This window comes from Puma concolor, chromosome A3 (genome assembly GCF_028749965.1).
Source record: "Puma concolor isolate L17-30 chromosome A3, mPumCon1.1.hap2, whole genome shotgun sequence".
Taxonomy (NCBI): Eukaryota; Metazoa; Chordata; class Mammalia; order Carnivora; family Felidae; genus Puma; species Puma concolor.
Genome location: NC_141669.1, coordinates 118,886,204 through 118,910,046, shown reverse-complemented (window position 1 = coordinate 118,910,046; position 23,843 = coordinate 118,886,204). Strand labels below are relative to the sequence as shown.

The following is a 23,843-nucleotide window of genomic DNA, read 5'->3' as shown; positions in this document are numbered from 1 at the left end:
CCTCCATCTTGAGGATACCCTCACACTTCTCCCTCCTATGCTCGGACATCTACATCGCCTCCAGTTTTTCATCACTACGATGCTGCAATGAGCATTCCTTTATGTATTTCTTTGCATACCTGTGTGAGAGTTTCTTGAGGGAATAAACTCAGAAGTAGAATATCTGGGCATCTCTAACTTTACTAGATATTTACAAATAAACAGAGTAGCTGAACTAACTTGTATTCCTATCAGTCTCCAAAAGAATGGTCCAAATCTAGTGGACGTGGGACAAAATACTTGCTTGGATACTCATCTGAGGTGGTGTGTGGTACATGGGAAGCATTCTGACAGCAGTGAATAGAGAAGAAGCCTACTTGCTAAATTCTGCTCAAGCATCTGGATCAGGAAGGGATCAGTGCCTTCCAGAAGTCGTTCCAAGTCAGAGATTCCACAAGGTCTGGGAGAAGAGAAGCTATACTTCCCTGTATAAAGTGACAGGAGAATATCACAGGAGCAGCACGTGGGCGGAGGAGCCCTAGGTCTAGGAGTGGGGGAGTGGGAACTCCTGCCCAAATCCCTGCTCTGGGTATTACACCTGACAGCTCTCACTGTTGCCCTAGACCAGTGGCTTCTCCATCCTCCCCACAATTCTGCAGGCTTTATGAGTCCCCTATAAGGAACTGACTGGGGAAATTGAAGGAGGACAGGACTCTGGTTCCTTTCCATCCCTGCCCTCGCTTTAGCCAGGATAATTCTGAGTTTATCAGCTTTTCGTATTGGACTTCAGTATCAGTTTTATTTGAAGAAAAGTTAGGTCAGCTAAAAAAAGAAATATTTGAAAAATGCTGATCTCTGATAATCCTTTCCACAGGAAAGCAGGCAGGTCCTAACTATATGTGCCCAGTTCCTGAAGTGGAAGCTGCCCCAAGAAGTGTACTGCAAAGATCCCTGGTACATCAGGTGTGGCAAAGTTGGAAAAGTCTGCAAGTTCTTTGTACGTGAGCAATAATGGCTATGTTAGCTCTTTCATATGCTAGCATACTTATTTTTTCTGACGTAGTTTTAAAGGGAGGAACATGACATACAGGAAATATTTCCCATCCCCTTTCACATCAGCAGCTGTTATCCATGAACCGTCTTGCTTTGGGAACCTATTTTTCTACAGTTTCCTCCCAACTGAGTCACAGATGCACTTTCTATTACCACCCTTTCTCATCAGAAAGACTCTCTTTTGAATTCCTGGGAGCCCCATTAACCTGGGTCAGAGGCTTATATAGGGTATAGGGCTGATAGTACATGCTCAAAAAACTGCTTATGGAGTGAATTGAAATGGAGTTATGTATTGCCTTTACAATGATCTCTAACCCTTTTCTTGGGTGTAGTGGATTATTTTACCCTCCATTAGAACATGTTTAGGGAGCCGCAAGCAAGGGTTGCTAGGCTATCAGGGGCCATGCAGCATGCTTGGCAGCATGCCACTGACTCTGCTAGGACCCAGATGGCATCCTTTCTCCTTCCAGACTTAACTAAGGCTACTGGGGCCAATCTCAGGGGAAGGCTTGAGCCAGGGCAGTTTCAGGGGGCCTATCCATGGTTTTCTGGACATCTGACTCTAGAACTGCTGGGATCCTACTATGAAGACCCTAGGACTGACTATTCCCACAGGGATCTTCCATTTGTGTAACCTATTTAGGACCCAGTGGTGGGCTCCTCCGATCAGAGTTACAGGGCTAGGAAGCCTCACAGTGTCAGGCTTTCCACTGGGGATGATCTCTCTGACCTGTAGGCAAACTTACATCTGAGGCAGTGATAACAATATTTACAGCAGAAATTCCGATTATAGATTATCCATGTACCATCGTAAGATCTATAGGAATAGATTCTGATTGCCCTCCTCCTATCCCAAGCTGCCTATCCCTGTAGCAGACCCACTGAGAGGCACATTTATTCAGCCAGTAGGCACAACACATCCAATGTGCAACAGGCCATGGGGAACCCAGAAACATGCCAAGGATACAAACTTCCCAAGGGAGCTTGCTAGCTAGGAAGGGGGATAAAACTTCTGTGGGAAGTTAAATGGAAACTCAAGGTGGAAAATGACATGTGCCTAGAGAGGAGTACCTGCAAAAATGCTCAGAGCAGAGTAAGGTCAGGAAGGCAAGGGTGACGGGGGAAGAGCTGATAGGGAGGCAGAGCTCAAGACAGAGAAGACTTAGAAACAGAGAGGTGGAGATGGACTTAGAGGCATCACGGGCACAGTATGTGGCATGAGTGACTGTGAGCAAGGTGTATTCAGAGGATTTAACTTTGTCTAGGGGCTTGTTATTGTGGCGCTAAGCAACCACAATCACTATTTCAAGCACTATGCTATATGTGTCCGATGTCTGACATAGTCCCTGACTCTGGAAACTATAGTGAGGCTGACAAAAATAGTCGAGTGTTTCACTCCTTTCTACTCTTACTTTTTTCCCCACTTAGGGAAAAAAATGCAAGGGGAAAGTTAACCTCGTAGCCCAAACATTGATGTTCTCCAAGAATGCAAAGCTTCCTATCAGAAGAGCAGCAGTCTTATTTGCAGGTATAAATAATCTTTGCATTTCTACAGTCACGTTACCCTATATTCTCCCAAACTGTGTTGTTGAGTATCCTCATTCTTTATGAAGATAACTTCAAAAATACTTTTTTTGAAGAAAGGGGCTGTTGTCTTTAGGTAACTTTCAGGCACTTGGAAGTCAAAGTTTTAGAATCTAATTATCAAAAGGCCAGTTCTGCCAACTGCTTAGAGCCAGAGCCAGACCACAGACTCACTGACTTTATCCTACGTTTAGGGCTCTTATTGAAGTACGTGGATCACAGTGAGCTCAGGATGAAAGGCACTGACTGGATAGAGAAAGGTGAGTGACAACACACTTGGGTTTGGTTTGGGACATCTCACATTTTGAAAGGGATCTGAGGCAGTGACAGTGGGCAGGCTCTCTGACAGAATTTAGACCCTGGGAACCAGAGAGCCTGACTTTCGCAGTAAGAAAGCCCTTGGTGACTTCAAGTGAATGATGGTCTCATCCCAATCCAACTACCCAATTAGGAAAGGACATGACCCTATTTGTCTGGAAGCCAGCTTTGATGAGTGTCTCAGGGACAGTTTCTGAATTTTTTCGGGAAATAAGACATTACCTAGAAATACTATCTTAGTAAATTATGATGATACCTCACAAGCACCACAGAAATGGCTGTAGCACTACTTTCCATAAGCAGTTGTCCTGTGAGAAGGTAAAACTTGGTAATACAGATGTTTTATAATCATATAAGGCAACCATAACATAAATGGCTTTCTGAATTGTCAGTGAGTGGAAATTTTCTATAACTGTACAGTTTGGAGGATTTAGCACTCAGAGAACTACTTATTCCCATTTAAGAAGTAGTCCTAGGGGCGCCTGGGTGGCGCAGTCGGTTAGGCGTCCGACTTCAGCCAGGTCACGATCTCGCAGTCCCTGAGTTCGAGCCCCGCATCAGGCTCTGGGCTGATGGCTCAGAGCCTGGAGCCTGTTTCCAATTCTGTGTCTCCCTCTCTCTCTGCCCCTCCCCCGTTCATGCTCTGTCTCTCTCTGTCCCAAAAATAAATAAACGTTGAAAAAAAAAAAAAAAAAGAAGTAGTTCTACAATTAGAAATGCCATGAAATGCTAAGCCTCACACCCAAAAGTATGTACTAAGAGAACCAAATTAAAATCCTGGGGGTACCTGGCTGGCTCAGTCGGTAGAGCATGAGACTCTTGATCTCAGAGTTGTGAGTGCGAGCCCCATGTTGGGTGTAGAGATTACTTAAAATATTTTTAAAAAATAAAATAAAATCCTGAACAATTCACTGCTTTTAAAATAAGAATATACAACTGGTAAAATAGCCAGAAGCTGGACCTTATTTAAGAAAGATTATGAGAGGGGCACATGGCTGACTCTGTGAGTAGAGTGTGCAACTCTTGATCTTAGGGTTGTAGTTTCAAGCCCCATGTTGGGTGTAGAGATTACTTAAAAATAAAATCTTAGAAAAAAATTATGAGAGGGGCTCCTGGCTGACTCAGTCAGTAGAGCATGCAACTCTTAGTCTTGGGATTATGAGTTTGAGCCCCACATCGGGGGTAGAGTTCATTTCAAAGTAATTAATTAAATTTTTTTTAAAAGATGATTTGGTGCTCACTTTGGCAGCACATATACTAAAAAAAAGATAATTTGTATAAAAAAATTATGAGAAATGTTAACCAGATTTGTTGTAGTGATCATTTTACAAAATATACAAATATCAAATCATTATGTTGTACACCTGAAACCAATATATAATGTATGTCAATTATACCTCAACAATAACCAAAAAAGCAAAAGAGCTTTAAAAAAAATGGAAGGTCATGCCACTTTTCTAAATTCTTCTATCTCCTCACAGCTATCAGAAGCAAGAAAAAAAAAAAGTAAAAGTAAAATAGATTCTTTTATTCTATGAGGTAGGCCTGTGCCTGGTTGATTCTGTTCAATTAAAAAGAAATTATTTTCTTTTTTTAACTTTTTTAAATGTTTTTATTTTTGAGAGAGAGACAGAGTGAGTGGGGGAGTGGCAGAGAGAGAGGGAAACACAGAATCCAAAGCAGGCTCCAGGCTCCGAGCTGTCAGCACAGAGCCTGACATGGGGCCTGAACTCACAAGCTATGAAATCATGACCTGAGCTGAAGCTAGACGCCCAACTGACCGAGCCACCCAGGTGCCCCAGAAGGAAATTATTTTCTAATCTAACACAAGGGGAGCAAAAGTTCCTTTTTCATTCTAAAGTCATTTATGTATAGGATCTATATATGAACCTTATTAAATTGCCAATCTGTAGGGCGAAATCAAGTCAAATAACATTCTCATGTGGTTCAATCTAATGGAATAATCCCACCCTCTTCCTTCCCTAACAGTGCCTGATCTGTCTTAGAATAGGGTGTTCCAGCACTCCTGAACAAATTTATGTCATTTACTGTAGGTAATTTTTAAGCTAAATTTAAACAGAAAAATAACAAAATTTTAAATGTGAATTTAAACTGACTTCATGACAAAATAAAGTTCCATTCCTTTAGATTCTAGAATTGATGTGTACTCCTTCATGTATTCTGTGAAACAGATCTTAATGCAAGAACTGAAAGAAATTAAAAATAGTTAAGTATTCCCTTTTGGAAATAAACATGAGTTTAAAGGCTAAAATGCTACTGAAGAAATAAAAAGCTGCAAACTGTGAAGAGGTCTTGAGCATTTTTGAGACCTTGGAGAACTGGAAATTAAAAAGAGAGCTTTATCTAGGGGGCCTGGCTGATTCCATCGGAAGAGCATGCAACTCTTCATCTCAGGGTTGTGAGTTTAAGCCCCAGGTTGGGTGCAGAGATTTATTTATTTTAAATAAATAAAACTTAAAAAGAGAGAGAGAGCGCCTTATCTAACTAAATATGAAACCAAAGACAGATCCATAAAGTAAAAGAATGATAGATTTATCTATATAAAAATTTTATTTCTTTTAAATATTTATTTTGAGAGAGAGAGAGGGGCAGAGAGAGAGGGGGAGAGGAAGAATCCCAAGCAGGTCTGTGCTGTCAGCACAGAGCCTGATAGGGCTCTATCCCACAAACCATGAGATCATGACCTGAGCTGAAATCAGGATTTGGATGCTTAACCGACTAAACCACCCAGACTCCCCTCTATATAAAAATTTTTTAAATCAACTTTGATTAAAAAAAAAAAAAAAAAAAAAGAAACAGAGCTAAAACCCAAACAATAACTTAGGAAATATATTTGTACTATGATAATGAGTTAATATCCTTAAATCAGTACATCTCTCTCTTTTTTTAAGTTTATTTATTTATTTTTTTAGTAATCTCTACACCCAGCATAGGGCTCGAACCCACGATCCCAAGATCAGGAGTTGCCTGTTCTACCGACTGAGCCAGCCAGGCACCCCAACAAATTAATACATCTCAAAAGACAAGTGGCAAACAATATGAATAAGCAGTCTATAGAGGGCGAAATCAAGTCTATAGAGGATAAATGGCCAGTAAATATATGAAAAATATTCATTATTCCTAGTAATCAAAAGTTTGAAAACAAAACAATGATGAGATGCCAGGATGACTTTTTCTGCCAAAATGGCAAAGGTTACTAATTAATAGTCACCATAAATGTGTTAAGGGAAAACTGACATTATTGTACACTGCACTGGTATGAGCATAGATAGATATACCTTTTTTATATTTAAGTTCGGCAATATGTATCAAACCCTTTAAATAAATATATACTTTGACTTATCAATCTCACTTCTAGGAATTTAACCTATGAAAATCAGAGGGGTGCCTGGGTGGCGCAGTTGGCTGAATGTTCAACTCTTGATTTCGGCTCAGGTCATGATCCCAGGATGTGGGATCAAGTTCCACATCCAGCTCCATGTTCCATGCTGAGTGTGGAACCTGCTTGATTCTCTCTCTCTCTCCCTCTCAAAAAAAAAAAAAAAAAAAAAAAAAAATCAGCAGAAGGGTACCTGGGTGGCTCAGTCAGCTGAGCGTCTGACTCTTGGTTTCGGCTCAGGTCATGATCCCAGGGCCGTGGAATTAGACCCACATTAGGCTCCACACTGAGCGTGGAGCCTGCTTAAGATTCTATCTCCCTCTGCCCCTGTTCCCCACTCACACTTGGTCTCTTTCTCTCTCTAAAAATAAAAATACCCAAAAATAATAAATAAATAAATAAATAAATAAATAAATAAATAAATAAAATAGCAAACATGGAAAACATCCAAGATTAGAAATACTGAGAAATTGCTTTCATAAAGCATGGCATATCCATATTATAGAATCCCATGAAGCCATGAAAAAATTTTTTTAAATTTTTTTTATCAAGTAATCTCCATGCCCAACATGGGGGTTCGAACTCATGACCCCAAGATGAAGATTCACATGCTCTACTGACTGAGCCAGCCAGGTACCCCAAAGCCATGACAATATCATAGAAAAAAAATTTAATGACTTTGATAAGTGATGATGCAATATAAAATAAAACAAGCAATTATTAGATAATCTGCATGACCTGGTTTCATTTTAACAAAAAAGCACATGTATGTAACTGAATAGAAAAAACAGAAATATAACTGTTTCTCTGGTGGTGGAATTATGGATAACTGATTTTCTTCCAGTGCTTACATGTATTATCCAAATTTTCTAGGCAATGAACATGTATTTATTTTATACTAAGAAAACAAAAGGTAAAGATTTTAAAAAAATAAAGTACACTTAAAAGAAAATAATGATTTAAGAGTAATCTCTAGGACCAACACAGGAATTTAGAAATTAGCAGTTTTAGACATGGCCTGACAGATGATTTGACTTCAGGTGGACTACTTGGCATTGTGGCTATTGTAAAGGAGTAAACTATTTGGAAACTCAAAAATGAATGCTTTGTAGGTCACAATTGGAATTGATCTACAAATGTGTAATTTTCAGACAGATTCTTAGAAATAGTCCTTTATCTCACCTACTGTAGGCTTGTTGGCTGTTTGGTGTCTGGATCAGTGATCATTTCCATAGATATTCACCTCCCACCTGTGTTTTCTGGCCACATAGATCTGAGAGATCTGCTGTGTGACCCTGAGCCCTCTCTGCGCATCATCGCCTCTCAGGCTCTCTTCCAAGTCCGGGAGGCAGGGACTGAACAAGACCCCAGGCAGACTGTTTGCGGCTTGAGGAAACTCATGGGCTGTCTTTCTACTTAGAAATGCAAGGCAAGTAACATCAGGTAAAAACTAATCCTTTCAGAAACCATAGAAGCAATCATGCCCCATTTTTTTTTTCAGACTGAAAATAATGCCAGCCCGAAGCTACCTCCTGCCATTTAATTACCTCAGAACATATTTTTTGCTGTCAAAATCTTTAAGGAAATAGAATATATGAGGGAGGGAAGCTCTCGGTGTAAATTTGCAGAAATCATGAAATTCTATGGAGCTTTTGAGGCATGCCAGAACTTCCATAAAGTTCCAGTCTTGATAAACAGGTCTAGCACAGCTTCAAAAGAGATTCTAAATAAATGTTAATATAGCAATTTTAGGGGGCGCCTGGGTGGCTCAGTCAGTTAAGCGGCCGACTTCGGCTCAGGTCATTATCTCGCAGTCTGTGAGTTTGAGCCCCGCGTCAGGCTCTGTGCTGACAGCTCAGAGCCTGGAGCCTGTTTCAGATTCTGTGTCTCCCTCTCTCTGACCCTCCCCCGTTCATGCCCTGTCTCTTTCTGTCTCAAAAATAAATAAACGTTAAAAAAAATTAAAAAATATACATATAGCAATTTTAGGATAATTGGGTCTTCTGTCAAAGCCCAGTCTACTTGTCAACAATCTTAAGAATAAATTAACAACCAATTCTTATAGTTTGATATTATTGGTGTATGTTTATGAAATCCCTGTGGCCTACTTCCTTTCTCTTTCCCTTAAAAACCTTCAAGCAAGAAAAAATTTCTGAAGTGGCATAATACTAAATCTACCCCAATTATGCAAGATTTCCACTCTTTCCCTCCCCTTTTCATTTTCCTGATTCCCTCTCCTACAACTACTGTCAGATCCTCAAATGGCTCTAGGATGGGAACTATTATTTGTTGAGCACCCACTGTATGCTTTAAGCATAGATAGAGAACATTTTCTTACAAGCAGAAGTTTCCCAAGAAAGAGGTTAGTTTGTGTTGGGTGAGTACTTTGATAAGCTGCATATAGAAGGGCGGGAACCCCCAAGAGGCATACCAGATTAAGTAGAAATTGATCTAATTCCCAGGCTTTTGTCTGGTTGAGGAACATAAGTGGAGAGCCACAGGTGAACTCTCTAGGGCAATGGAGAGGCCTCTGGGAGGTAGTGACATGGAGTGACATGTAAGAGGTTGAAAGAAGCCTTTCTCTTCACTCATATATATGCCAGAAGGAAAAGGGGCAACTGGCATGTGAAAAAGAGACACACCCAATGGTGAATTGCATTAGGTTTTTGTTGTAAAGCAAGCAACGTGAATCTTACCACCCTGTCCCCTCGATTTTCACCTTTCACCCCCAGCCCTCTGCCAATACATCTTTACAAACAAATTTCTTTATGATTCATGGTGAGTTGGGTTTGTTTTCAGGGTTGTGGCATGTCGAGTGTGACTTCAAAAGGATCCCTGGCCAAGAGAGGTCTTCATATTTGGGACTAGCAGTCAGGAGTTTTGAGCTAATTGCAGGCCAGGGCTATCTGCTGAATTAAATCTTCACCCTTGAGCAGAGCCAAGAGGACACCTTGAAGCTAGCTGCTGGATGCTAAACTTGAGTGCACTGAGCACAGTTGAGTTAAACATGTCTCTTGCTGCTCTCTCCTTGGTCTCACTCCATTAAACCACTTTTCACTCTCTGCTTTTGAACTGTCCATTTTGTGGATTATCCAGTGAAAATGACTAACACTCATTAAGTGTTTACAATGAGCCAGATTCCTAAGTACATTATATGATTAATTCTTTAAATCCTTATAACCACTCCATATATTATTCTCTCCGTTTTACAGATGGGGAAGCTGAGGAACAGAATTTGAAAAAGTGACTTGCCCGAAGTCACATAACCAGTAAATGCCAGAATTCAAACTCAAGTAGTCTTGCTCCAAAAGCCACATCCTTGGCTAGTCTCCTCCGCTCTGCTCTTTTCTCTTTTTATTTATTTATTTTGGGGCGTGAGGGGCAGAGAGAGAGGGAAAAAGGGAATCCCAAGCAATCTCCATGCTGTCAGCACAGAGCCTGACATGAGGCTCAATCCCACAAACCATTAGATTATGACCTGAGCCAAAATCAAGAGTCAGACACAACCGACTGAGTCATCCAGTCACCCCTGCTCTGCGCTGTTCTAATCTGCTCTGTCCCTCTAATGTCAATAAATGCAGATCCACTCTACAATTAAATCCCAGTTGTTAAACTCATACCCCAAATTCAAAAATGCTGTAAAATGATATCGAGCTTCAAATAATAAAAATAAAGTTAGCATATCTTATTTAATAGGATACTATGTACATTGTACACTGTAGAGGAGTGTACTTAGACAAAAGCTCGTGGTTATTCTTGAGGAATATTGTTTGAGTCCCTGGTTTGACCTCATATGCCACCCTGTCTCACAGCAGTGAAGACATATCTCTTCACTCATATTTATGCCAGAGTCCATTTCCCTCCAGGAAGATTTTTATTTTCTGAGTAATACTACCAACAGGGAGGGGCAAGTACAATAATACTTGTTTCATTGTGTTAAAATTCACAGAGAGAAGCATCCATTAAGAAGCAGAGGTCGGGGGCACCTGGCTGGGCCTGTCGGTGGAACATATGACTCTTGATCTCAGGGTCGTGAGTTCAAGCCCCACGTTGGGCAGAGAGATTACTTTAAAAAAAAAAAAAAAAAGCAGAGGTCTGATTTTTTTACTGACTACCTCCGCAGTTTGGGAAAGGCTGAAGAAGTATTTAATAGTGATTGTATTAACAAATTCAAATATCCAAATATTCCAAATATCTCCATTATTTTTATACAAGGCTCTTCTCAAACATAGTTTTGTGTTTTCATGGAATTTTTTAAATATATAAAACAAAAATTTCTGGACATTTAATTTTGTTATAATATGTTAAAAATTCAGTATAAGTCAATAAGATTTCAGTTTTATCTTCATCATATACTATTAAAAGGTATTGCTCATTATCTATTGCTGGCCTAGCCATGTCTTTATTATTTTAGATTCTTACTTTTTTACTCTTAGTATTGCTTTTCTTCCTTATACTGAGATACATATTTTATTAAAAATTATTATTTTGGGGGGCACCTGGGTGGCTCAGTTGGTTAAGCGTCTGACTTCAGCTCAGGTCATGATCTCATAGTTTGTGAGTTTGAGCCCCATATCAGGCTCTGTGCTGACAGCTCAGAGCCTGGAGCCTGCTTCTGATTCTGTGTCTCATTCTCTCTCTGCTCCTCCCCCACTTGTGCTCTGTCTCTCAAAAATAAATAAAATGTAAAAAAAAAAAAATATTTTTTCTTATTGAAAGATTAAACTATCATATAAGTAAGAGATGGGCTTAGGGAATGAGACCATCTCCTAGACATCAACCCTGCCAAGTAAACTTGCACTGAGTAAAATTGTAAAATCTCTCTCTCCTTCCAGCTTCCCTCTCCTTCCTGGCTCAAAGCTCCTTTTTCTATCTCTCCCTCTCAGGAAGGGATCTAATGAACAGGCTGTTATGCGAAAATGATTAATAATGCAAGTTTTAATGAGCCTAACTCTTCCAGGGATGTTTGCTTTTTTTTTTTAATTTTTAATTTTAGAGAGAGAGAAAGCATGCAAGTGGGGGTGGGGCAGAGGGAGAGAGAGGAAAAAGAGAGAATTTTAAGCGGGCTCCACGCTCATTGTAGAGCCCGACGCAGTGCTCGATCCCACAACCCTGGGATCGTGACCTGAACTGAAATCAAGAGTTGGAGGCTCAGTGGACTGAGCCACCCAGGCACCCCCAGGGATGCTTGCTTTTTAATAAGGTAGATCTCTAAGCCAAAGGCATGAACCTTTAATTGAGAAATGTTAGGCATTACTAAGCAGGATGCAGAGGAGGTATTTGGAAATGAGTTTGAAGGTAAGGGTGGGATATAGAGATTTTCCTGTCATCCCTGAAACCACATCATATCAGCTGCTTTCCCTACATCTTCAAACCCTTGTCAGAACACAGCAGAGGAAAAGCTTTAGAAAGGATAATTAACAACTGCTTTCTGTTACAGAAAACACAGAGGGAAGTGATGGATTTTATTCTTCCTGAACAACAGTGATGACTTCCCACCACAAAGAATGACTGAGTGCCAGTTGTTGAATGATTCAGTGATGTCTCTTTCTCTCACCCTGTAGAGTTTATAGTCTGAAGTCCAAGGGAGACAGCACTGGTTTAAAGTGGTTCCTATGGATACCAAAGAATCTTTATGAGGGACCTGTCACTCCAACCCTCCCCCCTTTTCTTTTGACAGAGGTGGTGGTATGAATACAGCAAGGGACATTTTTAAAGGGAACAGGGATATGGGAAGAGGTTAGGAAGGAGATGGAGCTGAGATTCTAGAAAGGATGCTTATGTGAATTAGATTAAAAGGTGGAAGGTTGAGACAGTATAGAAGATATATCAAACATAGAGTCCAGCTTTTATGACCCCCCAGACACTAGTTTTCAGTGAAATCTTGCCCCAGACTGGTCAGAAGACCACAGGTAGAGAATCTGTCTCTCCAGACACTCAAATATTTATGAGGTCATGGTTCTTATGCCATACAAGGCTTTATCTCCCAAACCGTTGTCTTTCAACCACCCACCAACCAAAGTAAACCTACTAAATCCTGAGTTAAACTCTGGTGTGCATCAGGTAATCTTAGGAAATCACTTTTGTGGCAAAAAGGGCAGGACACTAAAAAGGATAAGAATTTGTAGGCAGTTCAGGGCGCCTGAGTGGCTCAGTTGGTTGGGCATCCAACTTCTGCACAGGTCATGATCTCACAGCTTGTGGGTTTGAGCCCTGTGTTGGGCTCTGTGCTGACGGCTCAGGGCCTGGAGCCTGCTTCAGATTCTGTGTCTCCCTCTCGCTGCCCTTCTCTCTCTCTCTCTCTCTCTCTCTCTCTCTCTCTCTCACTCTCTCTGTCTCAAAAATAAATACACATTAAAAAAAATTTTTTTAAGAATTTGTAGATAGTTCAAATCAAGTATTCTGACCTTAAAATTAAAGAAATTGATTTTTTCAGGAAAGACCTCAAGCTTTTCCCCTGCAAGAGCTTTGGTGATTTCTAAGGAGTTTTGGATTATATTACAACCCAGATTATCATTTCAGTTCAAGACCCCACAGAATTATACAGTTTGGCCAGTCAATCCCACCACATTTTAGTAGTTTCATATGAAAAAATTTTTTTCAAATAGGCCAAACACATTTCCATAGCTTCCTTTGTGGTATCCTGTTTTAGAGCTTTAAATAATCTTGTCGGAAATTTTTTCTTTTTCAGATTTCAAACCCAAAAGTCTTTTGCAAAACTTTTTTCAGCAACTGAATTATTAAAATAATTGAAAATGGAACTTGGGGCACCTGGGTGGCTCAATTGGTTGAGCGGCCGACTTCGGCTCAGGTCATGATCTCACGGTTTGTGAGTTCGAGCCCCGCATCAGGTTCTGTGCTGACAGCTCAGAGCCTGGACCCTGCTTCTGATTCTGTGTCTACCTCTCTCTCTGCCCCTCCCCTACTCATGTTCTGTCTCTCTCTGTCTCAGGAATAAATAAACATTAAAAAAAATGTTTAAAAAAAGAAAATGGAACTTAAAAAGTTTTAAAGGGGTCTTCTAATTCAGACCTTCAGAACCTCAGACCTTTTTACTACTTAACAATGAATTGTTATAGCATTCTGGTTGTTATAAGAACCTTTTAAGATGTTTGAAATATTAATATCATAACACTACCCAGGCCTCATCACTGCCAAAAGTGAAATAAAAGCATGAAATAGACATTAGTTAAGTGGTCTTATATTGAAAAATCAGTGACTAAATCTGAAAATAATCTCAAGATGTTCATCTGTGCATCTGATTCCTTATGTAAAAACCCTGTGCCTCAATACTTTTCTAATCAAAATATTAAATCAGGATTTATTTGAAATTAAAATACAGTATGTAAAGAGAGAAGTTCAGAAAACATTTTTTTCTTGACTCATGATAGATTTATTAAAGTGGTAATGCATATATATACGTATATATATATATATATATATATATATATATATATATATATATTCAAAATTCAAAAGTTACAGAATATTCCTAGCCATCCATTTCACCTCCCCAGAGGTACCATGTTATCAATTTCTTATATCTCCAAGACATAATTATGCATTTATGAGTAGATATGTGTATTCTCTTCCCTGCTTTTTTCACAAATCAATTTTATTTATTTGTTTGTTTGTTTGTTTATTTATTTATGTAGGCTCCATGCCCCACATGGGGCTTGAACTCACGACCCTGACATCAAGAGTCACATGCTCTACCAACTGAGCCAGCAGGTGTCCCTTTTTTCACAAATTATAGTATTCTATACATATTTTTCTGCACCTTGCACTTTCTCTCCTTAATATCTTTGAGATTTTTCTATACTACTCCAAAAAGAGTTTCCTCATTCTTTATTCCTGGCCAGTATTTATTACATTAATAGACACTTAGGTAATTTACAATTTTTTTTTGAGAGAGCACTAGTAGAGGGCAGGGGTACAGAAAGAGAAAGGATCTTAAGTAGGCTCCATGCTCAGCATGGAGCCCAGTGCAGGGCTCAATCCCACCACCCTGGGATCATGACCCAAGCTGAAGCCAAGAGTTAGATGCTCAGCTGTCACCAGGTGCCCTGAGAAATTCCAATCTTTAGAACAAACAATACTGTAGTGAGTAACTCCAGACATATGTATTTCACATATGGTCAAGTGTGTCTTTAGAAGAAAATCCTAAAAGTGCAATCACCAGGTCAAAGGATATGTTATTTCATATTAAAATATTGCCAAATGACTTCCATGGAGGTAATAACGGTTACCCCCCAGTGATGTAAGAGCATGCTTTTCTCCCTACATCCTTGCCTGCACAATGTGATATTCATTCTACAGATATTTATTGAATTCTTGCTATGGCCCAGGCACTATTCTAGGTAATTAGGAAATATCAATGAATAAAATAAACCAAAATCCCTAGTGGGGTTTGTATTTTACCAGAAGAGAAAAAGAATATAATGTATCATAATATATAGTATAAATAAATATAAAATCATATGGTATCTTAGAAGCTGGAATATGTTCTTGGAAAATGATCAGGGTATGAGGAATCAGTAGTGTGGTGGTTGTGGGGACCAGGGGGTATAATTTTAAATAAAATGGTTAATAGTAGGCTTCATTGAGGTGATATTTGAGCAAAGACTTGAAGGAAGTGAGGGAGTTGATTATGCAGACCTGGGGAAAGAATATTAGCAGCAGAGGAAATAGACATTTCAAAAGCCATAACGTGGGACACCTGGCTGCCTTAGTCAGTGGATGGAGCATGTGACTCTTGATCTCAGGGTTGTGAATTTGAGCCCCATGTTGGGCATAGAGATTACTTATGTAAGTAAATCCTTAAAATACAATTTTTAAAAAGTCATAAGGCATTAGGGTTGCCTAGGTATTCTAGGAACCGTAAGACCAGGATGACTAGGGTGGGATAAAAAAGGAGAGAAGCAAATGAAGGCAGAGGGAAATAAAGTTATATAAGGGACTAGATCCATATTCCTAGTGACTTGTAAGCTGTGACAAAGAGTTTGACTTAACTCTGAAATGGGGAGTCACTGAAGCTTTCCAAACTTTTGGATTTTTGACAACTGAATAGATTTAAAAAAAATGTTTTTTGGGGGGGCGCCTGGGTGGCTCAGTCAGTTAAGCGTCCAACTTTGGCTCAGGTCATGATCTCACAGCTCATGAGTTCGAGCCCCATGTTGGGCTCTGTGCTGACAGCTCAGAGCCTGGAGCCTGCTTCAGAATCTGCCTCCCTCTCTCTCTGCCCCTCCCCCGCTCATGCTCTGTCTCTTTCTCAAAAATAAACGTTAAAACATTTTAAAAAAATGTTTTTCAGTGGTGTAAGTCTGTGTTTTTTTATTAGGTTGAGCACCTTTTGATGTCTTAAAGCTGTTATTTCCTTTTCTAAGTATTCAAATCCTTTTCTCATTTTGAGGATGTTAAGTCTTTTTCATGTTGATTCATAGGAACTTTTATATATTGATGAAATTAGTCTTTGGTCTGTTACTTTGTTACAAATTCAGTTAATATCTGCAATGGTCTAACCACATGAGTTTCACTTTTGTCTGTTGCATTTCAAATTTTAGGACCATAGAAGTAACAGTGTGATTGTACATGGAAATTAATTCATGATTCTCTATTCCTGCATCTTATTTTTTAAATCAAATATACAGAGAAAAATAGTTTCTGAAATGAACAAAATGCTTAGAAGTCCTTAGGTGCATTTTTAAAAAATGTTTATTTATTTTTAGAGAGAGAGAAAGGGGGGGGGGTGGGGAGGAGCAGACAGAGAGGGAGAGAGAGAGAATCCCAAGCAGGCTCCACACTATGATGCTTAGCCAACAGAGACACCGAGGCACCCCTTAGGTGCATTGTTTTAATTAACAGAGCTAATCAATAAAAGCAGGTAATAAAAAAAGTATCTTAAGTATCATAGCAAACATACATGACAGTCTATCTCCTTTATAGCATACATTTTATTTATTAGGTTATTTTTTGGAATAAGTACAAAGTTCGAAGGATACTGAAGATACACAGTAAAAGGCAAATTTCCTTATTTTTATCTCACCATTATTGAATTTCTCTTTCCTTAAGCACTACAGTTCTTATATTTTTCAGTTTCTTATACATCCTTCCAGAGACATCTTATATGGATGTGTGGGTACATATAATCTTCAGTCTGTTTGCTCTAAGTAGACCCATTCCTAATCTCAATTATTCAATGTAAATTCATGCATTTAAGAATTAACTATATTGACGGGGCTAACGTTTTAAGATGTGGAAGTGAAGATTAGCAGGTGTTTCTGGTGCAGTAGGAAAATAGTAAAGGAAATAGTAAGTTATAATGTTATTTGTATGGAAGTTTCACATATTTTTTTCCCTTGCATTAGTTGTATAATTTAGACATTATTGTTATTGCCATTTTACAGATGAGGAAACAGGCTCAGAGAGGTTAAAGAACTTGCCAGAGAGCACAGAATCAGTAAGTAGCATTACTAGGACTTAAACTCAAGTCTCTTGATTCTAATTCTCTGTACTTTCTTTGGTAGCTCCATAGGGAACAGCCTTAGCTATTTCAAAGTTTCTCTAAACTGAATGAGGAAATTGAAATGAGGCAAGAAGCAACAGGTATAATCTCACCAAGACTGTTTGCTATTACTGTCTTTGAATGTTACATACATCTCTCTCATATGGTTTGATTTTCCATCAGGTTCCTCTGCTTTGGGCTAATATCTGGGGTGATTTTTAGTTAATAATGTTCAGCTTCCCTGGGATTAAGGGTGAGCAAGATTATTCTAGGTATGCATGGGTTCAGGAAACAAAAATGATCATAAGTTTTGGTCCTAGGTAGAATTAAGTCTGTGTCAGTGTAATCTCTTAAAGGAAAACTTAAAATGCCGTCCTGAAATATCTTCTTGTGACCAAATTGAGTGCCCTAGACATAGATTTTGATGGATAAAGACCTTAGAATTACATTTTTAAGTTAAATTGGACTTTTTAGTTTCTTGTTTCCTTATCCAAAGTCCAAAGGAAGAGGAGCAAAAATCACTTAACTGCCCTTGTGAGCAGGACTGGTACTACTTTCCTGGGAGGGACCCAACTCACCAACCACCACTTTAGTTTTTCTAATTTTTTTTTTCAACGTTTATTTATTTTTGGGACAGAGAGAGACAGAGCATGAACGGGGGAGGGGCAGAGAGAGAGGGAGACACAGAATCGGAAACAGGCTCCAGGCTCTGAACCATCAGCCCAGAGCCCGACGCGGGGCTCGAACTCACGGACCGCGAGATCGTGACCTGGCTGAAGTCGGACGCTTAACCGACTGCGCCACCCAGGTGCCCCCACTTTAGTTTTTCTTTTGAGGAACAAGAATAGGAAGAATGAGGTCAGGTTATGCTCCTCCCCACAACTATCAACTGCTTTTTTTTCTGACAGTTAAAAGGTTAGGTGGGTAGTTTTTCATTAGAGGAGCATGTTTGTGCACACCAAGTACCTGCTTAGGGCACAACATAGCTGGGGGACGAAAAAATAATTTTTTGAAAGAATTACAAAATGAAATAGCCATGTTGGAAAAAACAATCAGAACTTTGTTACACTTTCTTTTTGTTGTTTTTTGTTGGTGTTGTACTTATTTTGTTTAGAATTGTTTATATTTTAAATTACATCTGGAGGAGGTACACGGTAAATGTTTTAGTTTTGGAGCCTCTAAAGGCCTTAAGAGGTTCTGTACGCATGCTCTGGAGAATTCTGAAATATTAAACACCAGGGAGGCTAATCATAGGGCCCTATCACACAGTGGAATCAAAGCAGAGACAATTTTCACAATGTATCTGGATTCAGTACCCATACTTCATTTTCTATTCGAAATTCAGTGTAGTGTTAAATGGGAATTCCACTGGATAATAAGAAAAAATAAAAACCAACATGGGTAATAAGAAAAAATAAAAACCAACATGAATCCTGATAAAAAGCAGGGAGAGCGTATTGATGAAAGAAAAAAAAAAGCATGTAGGTGAGGCTGGATGTGACAGACATGTCCCCAATGCTCAATGCTGAGCTGTCTAAATCTGATTCAATTATAATAGTGAACCCCTGAAGAGTTCTGAGAAAGAAAGCGACATGGTGTAAATGTTGCTTGAGAAAAACTGGTCTAGTAACTAAACATAAGATGGATTGGAAGAGAAAACATAAAATGTTGAAAGACAACCAGAAACCTGGTGGAGGAGGAATCCACAAGATTTAGTGACTAGGTATAGGGCATGGAGTGGTGACTAAGAGGGAAGCATGGCTGGTTTTGCCGGGGCGGGGGGGGGGGGGGGGGGGGTTGGTGACTACGGCAGTACTGTTTATTGAAAAGCAATGACATAGTTTAGTTACAGTCCGAAAGAGGAGGAAAAAAAGAGTACTGTTTAAATAATGCTTTATTTCATAAGGGAAATAAAGGAACATAAAGAGTTTTTTCCTTTCATCTTGGCCTCACTGCCAAGGCATGTACTTTCTAATAATTCGGTTTAGAACATTTGAAAGAATTACAACATGGCAAAAGAAAGTCGTAAAAGTAAGTCATTGATGGGGCGCCTGGGTGGCTCAGTCGGTTTAAGCGTCCAACTTCGGCTCAGGTCACCATCTCGCAGTTTGTGGGTTTGAGCCCCACGTCAGGCTCTGTGCTGACAGCTCAGAGCCTGGAGCCTGCTTTGGATTCTGTGTCTCCCTCTCTCTCTCTCTGCCCCTCCCCTGCTCATGCTCTGTCTCTCTCACTGTCTCTCAAAAAATAAATGAAAGTTAAAAAAAAAAGTAAGTCATTGATTTAATGTAAAAGGCGACAGATCAGGTGAATCAAAAGATAGGAGATGAAAGTGGAAGGCTTTACATAGACAGGATATGACTTACTGAAAATCCAAAGTTACAGCCTAGATCCAGTCGTAGAAAGAAGGAAAAATGTGTGTTTCTCAATTTTTCTTTGCTGGATGACATTTGAAAGGTGCTTATTTTGTTTCTTGGATCATTTTTAAGCCAGCAGCGCCCCTCAGTTCAAGTCTAGATGTCCTGAAAGTCACATCAAAGGAAGAATCAGTATCTTGCACAAAGCAGGCATTCAGTAGACATCGTGGAATGAAGAAATTAAGGATTTTCAGGACTCAGTATACATGAAGTGAGAAAAGAATCAGGAGAATCAAATCCAGTAGCAAAGATGAAATGGGCTAGAGTCCGTATGCTGCAACTCAATGAAAGCCAAACTACTAGAGAAATGAAAAATGAGGCAGTGAGTCTCTGGTTTGGTTTGTAATTCCTGAAGCTCTTTCCTTTTATCTTGGTTTCTTTTGAGGTCAGAATCACCCTCTGCGGTTTAGATCTGGATAAAAAAGTGATTAGTTATGACAAAGGTAAAAAACTTGACATTTCTCAGCTCTTGTGATCCTATCCAGGACCAACTATGAAAGCCAGGATCCCATGGGGCAGAGTTAGTTTTATTCTATTTTTCCTCAAAAACTTACGACCAATATGTTTGCATTTGACAGACCAAGTGATATTTCTCAGCAGTTGTTCCAAACAAACCTTTACCACTCTCAACTCCCTACTGCATGTTGCTCTACTTTGCACTCAGCAGAGCACCTAGCAGTTCTGCTTAATCTAGATGTAAGGTGATAACCTTGCAGACAAGAGCTACCTAGAAAAAAACCCAGGCTCTGGATTCTTGGCTTGGCCAGCTTTTCCAGGGCCTGGCTAAATCAATGATCTCTTTATCTTCAGTCTCTCTCTGCCTGCCCCTGTTGCTGATTATTCACATACTTGTGTTTCCCCTATCCTAGAAAATTCCCTTCCTTTTGCCTCTCCACCACAAAACTTCTTAGAAGCTTTTATTTCCTACTTCCAACTTTCTGACCTTCCTCCCTTTAGCCCCTCGGCCACAGTATTCTGGCTTCCACTCTCACCGTGCCAAAGAAAACTGCTCTGGCAAAGGTCACAAAAAACATATGAATGATAAGATATGAGGTCTTCTTTGAATTCTATTTTAATTCTCTGCGGTGTTGGGCTCTATGGAATACTTCTTTCCTGGCCTCTGAGACACCACTCCTTTATTTTTATACCTGTTTAGAAGTTTAATTCATTCATTCCTCAAATTCTGCCCATCTCTGAAATGTAGGTGTTCCTAAAGGTTCTACCCTGGAATCTCTTCTCATGCCAACACACCCCCTACCTGCTCCGTTAGCATCAGGAATTGCCTGAATATTCCCAATGCCTCATATCCGGGCTGTCCCCACTCCTGTAGCTCTCTCCTCAATAAGCATAGGTTAATCAGGAAACAAATGAGCCACTACAAGAGGAATTTCACCCATTACCTCCACGAATCCTGACATTTCTTTACTGACACACCCCTTGGCACTGGAGATAGACCTCCCCTCAACCACCCATACCAGCCCTCTAAGTAAATAAAAACCAATGGGAGGAGATTCTCTGTGCAGACACTATGTGCCAACATTCCCTCCAGAGATAATGAGATGGTCCTAAAGTCAGCTGCAGTAGTAGCTTCTAGAAGGAAGGAGAGAGTTGGAAGTACCACATGGGTGTTTCAGTTTGATTTTGAGTTTGAGGGGTAAGAGGAGTTTGAGTTTTTTCTCCTTTGAGACCTGGCTTGCAGCTGGTTCCCAAATCCCACCCCTCTGCATGTGTGGACAGTATAGAAGACTGAGAAATTGTCAGGAGAGAGGAGAAAGGGGCTACCTTCCAGGTTCCAACAGCCTCCTCTTAAACTTCCTGCAAGCATCCCAAACACAGCTGCTCTGAGACTGAGCTCAGCCCTCTGCTTGCACTCCCATTCCAGGAAACCGCATCACCTTTCACCCTCTTGGCCTAGATGGAAACTTCTGTTTGGGGGGACTTCCCTCTTTAGCAGTGTCCCATTCAGTTCTGAGGCAGCGACCTCTCTTCAGACTGGCTCCTTCCAATGCTGGACCAGCCCCCTGCCATCTCCATACCTCTGGTCTCTACCCCGTCCAACCTGTGTCCCACTGTAGCCAGAGGGACGTTCTCAGAACATATATGGATCACTCATTACCTCCTTTCATTAAAACCCGCCACCGATGGGGCGCCTGGTGGCTCAGTTGGTTAAGCATCTGACTCTTGATCTCGGCTGAGGTCATGATCTCACAGTTTTGTGAGTCTGAGCCTCGAGTCAGGCTCTGCGCTGGCAGCACGGAGCCTGCTTGGGATTCTTTCCCTCCCACTCTCCATCTCAAAATAAATAAACATTTGAAAAACACACTGGCAATGTCTAGGCTTTCGGTGGGGCTTATGAGGTCCTTTGTAACCTACCTTGACTTGTCTTCCATTTTCATCTCTGGTGACTCCTTCCCTCACCCAAGCATCAATGGACATTTTGTAATTTTTCAAGTACTATGAGCCAGGCACTAATCTAAACATTGTAATACTGTGAACATGAAAAAAAAAAAAAAAAAAAAAAAGCCCCTGCTTACATTCAAGTCACATTTTAGTAGGAAGAGGCAGTGAATAAACAAGATAATATCAATTGTGATATGGCACTATGAGACAATGAAAAGGAGTGTTGGCGGGAGGGTCAGCTATTTTACATACAGTGCTCAGGATTGGCCTGAGAAGTTAACGTTTAGTTGAACTTGAACCAGGAGGAGGAGCCAGACAAGCAAAGACCTGGTGTTGAGTATTTGGGGCTCTTTGAACAGCATGTGAGAAAGGCCTTGAGGCAAGAACTAGGTTGACAGCATGGCATTTTCAAGGTTCCAAAACAAAGCAGTTAGGCTGCACCTTATTATATACTCGTGAGGGGGGCAATGAGGTGAGGCCAGATCACAAGGAATTTGGATACTATTTTAAGGGCAAGAGGAGTCTTTTGAAAGATTTTGAGTAGAGTGACATGCTCTGGATCACTCTGGCTCTTCCTGCAGAAGGGGTTTTGGTGGAGCAGAAGGGGAAGCGTGGAGACCCGTTCCATGCCTTAAGGCTTATGCTCAGGCCATTTCTAAGCCTGGAATGACTGTCTTGACTAGGACGGTTCCCAGGGTCATTGATTACTGCAATTCTCTCAGCCCAGGTCTAGCCTGGTTTAGCAACCGAGAAGAGACAAGGAGTAGTTCCCTGACATCCCTGCCTCTCCAGCCCTTCAGTCATCCAACAGACCACTCACTGGCCGCTGGAGACAGGAATCCCGAGGCCTCCCGCTGTCACGAGACCACTTTTTTCATTTCGTGCCTCGGTCTCTTATCAAGGGGCAAGTCTGAGACGAAGTTTGGCGAGGCAGTGGAAAACACACGCCCATGGGTTAGTGGTACAGAGGAGGCTTCTCCCGAAGACGATCGAGGAGACCACCTCACAAGAGACAGCTCCGTCGAAGCCGAAGAGCCGCCGAGACCCAGGCAGCGCCGCGGCCGTCAAGGCAGGATATGGACTACAATTCCCAGCAGCCTCTGCGCGCGGCTGCCGATCCCTCCGCAACAACTTGCTGCGCTGGCTGTGCCCCTCGCAGCCCGACAAAGACCACGCCCAGGGTGTTTTTGTTTTTGTTTTTTTCCCCAGGAATTGAGATCCATCTTCTTATCACACATCTCCAGAGAGAGGCCACTGGGTGCCCTGGAGGAGAAACGGACTTTTTTGAGGGGAAACGCGGATGCAGACTGTCGGAGAGACGTCGTGCTAAAGTCACCGACTTTCGCGCGCTTTGGCGCAGGGGGTTGTGGGTAGCGCGCCCAGAAAACGAGAAAGGAGCCGGGGGGCCGTGGCCGCGCCGCCCGCAGGGCCTGAGGGGATGTTCGAGGACGAGCCCCACGCTGAGGGGGCGGCGGTGCTGGCCGCCGCCGGGGAGGCGCTGCAGGCTCTGTGCCAGGAGCTGAACCTGGACGAGGGGAGCGCGGCCGAAGCCCTGGACGACTTCACCGCCATCCGGGGCAACTACAGCCTAGAGGTGAGCGGCGGCAGGTGGGGCGGCCGGACCAGACCCCTGCCAGGCCCCACCCTCGCCCCGCCCCTACCCCACCCTGTGGGGCGGTGGGAGTTTCCCCGCCGGGAAGGGTCGCTGCCCAGCCGGGAGCAGAGGAGTGCGAAGCTGGAAGGGCGGGTGTAGACCAGTCTATCCGTTTTCTTTCTGAGGCGGGAAACCGAAGTCCGGAAGAGGAGCGGAGGGTCACACGTCACTCGGGGGGCCCCTAGACTCCAGACCAGCTTCCCTCCGCCCCGTCGAGCGCCGCAGACGTCATGATCGTGCCCGTAAACTTGTTAAAAAACCAAATACCATAATGGTAAAAGCTAAAGTGAAGTTAGTGCCTACACCACTGCCCAGCTCTTTAAATCTGTTATCTCACTTAGTTCTCACCACGACCCTGGGAACCCGACCTGGGATCGCCATTCCACGAAAGGGCTTAAGCTTTGGCCTCCCACCCTTTGGCCTCGTCCAGGCGGAGGTGTGGGGTACTCGCTTTGAGGAAAGGCTCTCAGCCCCAGCTTGCTCCTGTGTCCGTATCCTGATGCTTAGCACAGTGCCTGGTTCTGGATAAAATAAGTG

At 41.5% G+C, this 23,843-nt stretch overlaps 2 protein-coding genes across 6 annotated transcripts in view; both read left to right on the top strand.

The window, feature by feature from the left end:
* Window positions 1-10,456, top strand: part of MROH8 (maestro heat like repeat family member 8) — a 58,663-nt gene extending 48,207 nt beyond the window's left edge. For both annotated transcript variants that reach the window (XM_025932656.2, XM_086702159.1), the window contains 5 exons: window positions 854-976; window positions 2,461-2,560; window positions 2,811-2,876; window positions 7,606-7,767; window positions 10,288-10,456. In XM_025932656.2, the coding sequence (XP_025788441.2) occupies window positions 854-976; window positions 2,461-2,560; window positions 2,811-2,876; window positions 7,606-7,754 (438 nt within the window). In that variant the 3' untranslated portion in view covers window positions 7,755-7,767; window positions 10,288-10,456. The remainder of the gene's footprint in view (window positions 1-853; window positions 977-2,460; window positions 2,561-2,810; window positions 2,877-7,605; window positions 7,768-10,287) is intronic.
* Window positions 10,457-22,793: 12,337 nt separating this feature from the next.
* RBL1 (RB transcriptional corepressor like 1) overlaps window positions 22,794-23,843 on the top strand; it is a 62,355-nt gene continuing 61,305 nt past the window's right edge. Inside the window, exon 1 of one of the 4 annotated variants that reach the window (XM_086702151.1) lies at window positions 22,794-23,246. In XM_086702151.1, coding sequence (XP_086558277.1) covers window positions 23,091-23,246 — 156 coding nt within the window. In that variant the 5' untranslated portion in view covers window positions 22,794-23,090. The remainder of the gene's footprint in view (window positions 23,247-23,843) is intronic. The other 3 variants (XM_086702148.1, XM_086702149.1, XM_086702150.1) reach the window with 3 other exon arrangements.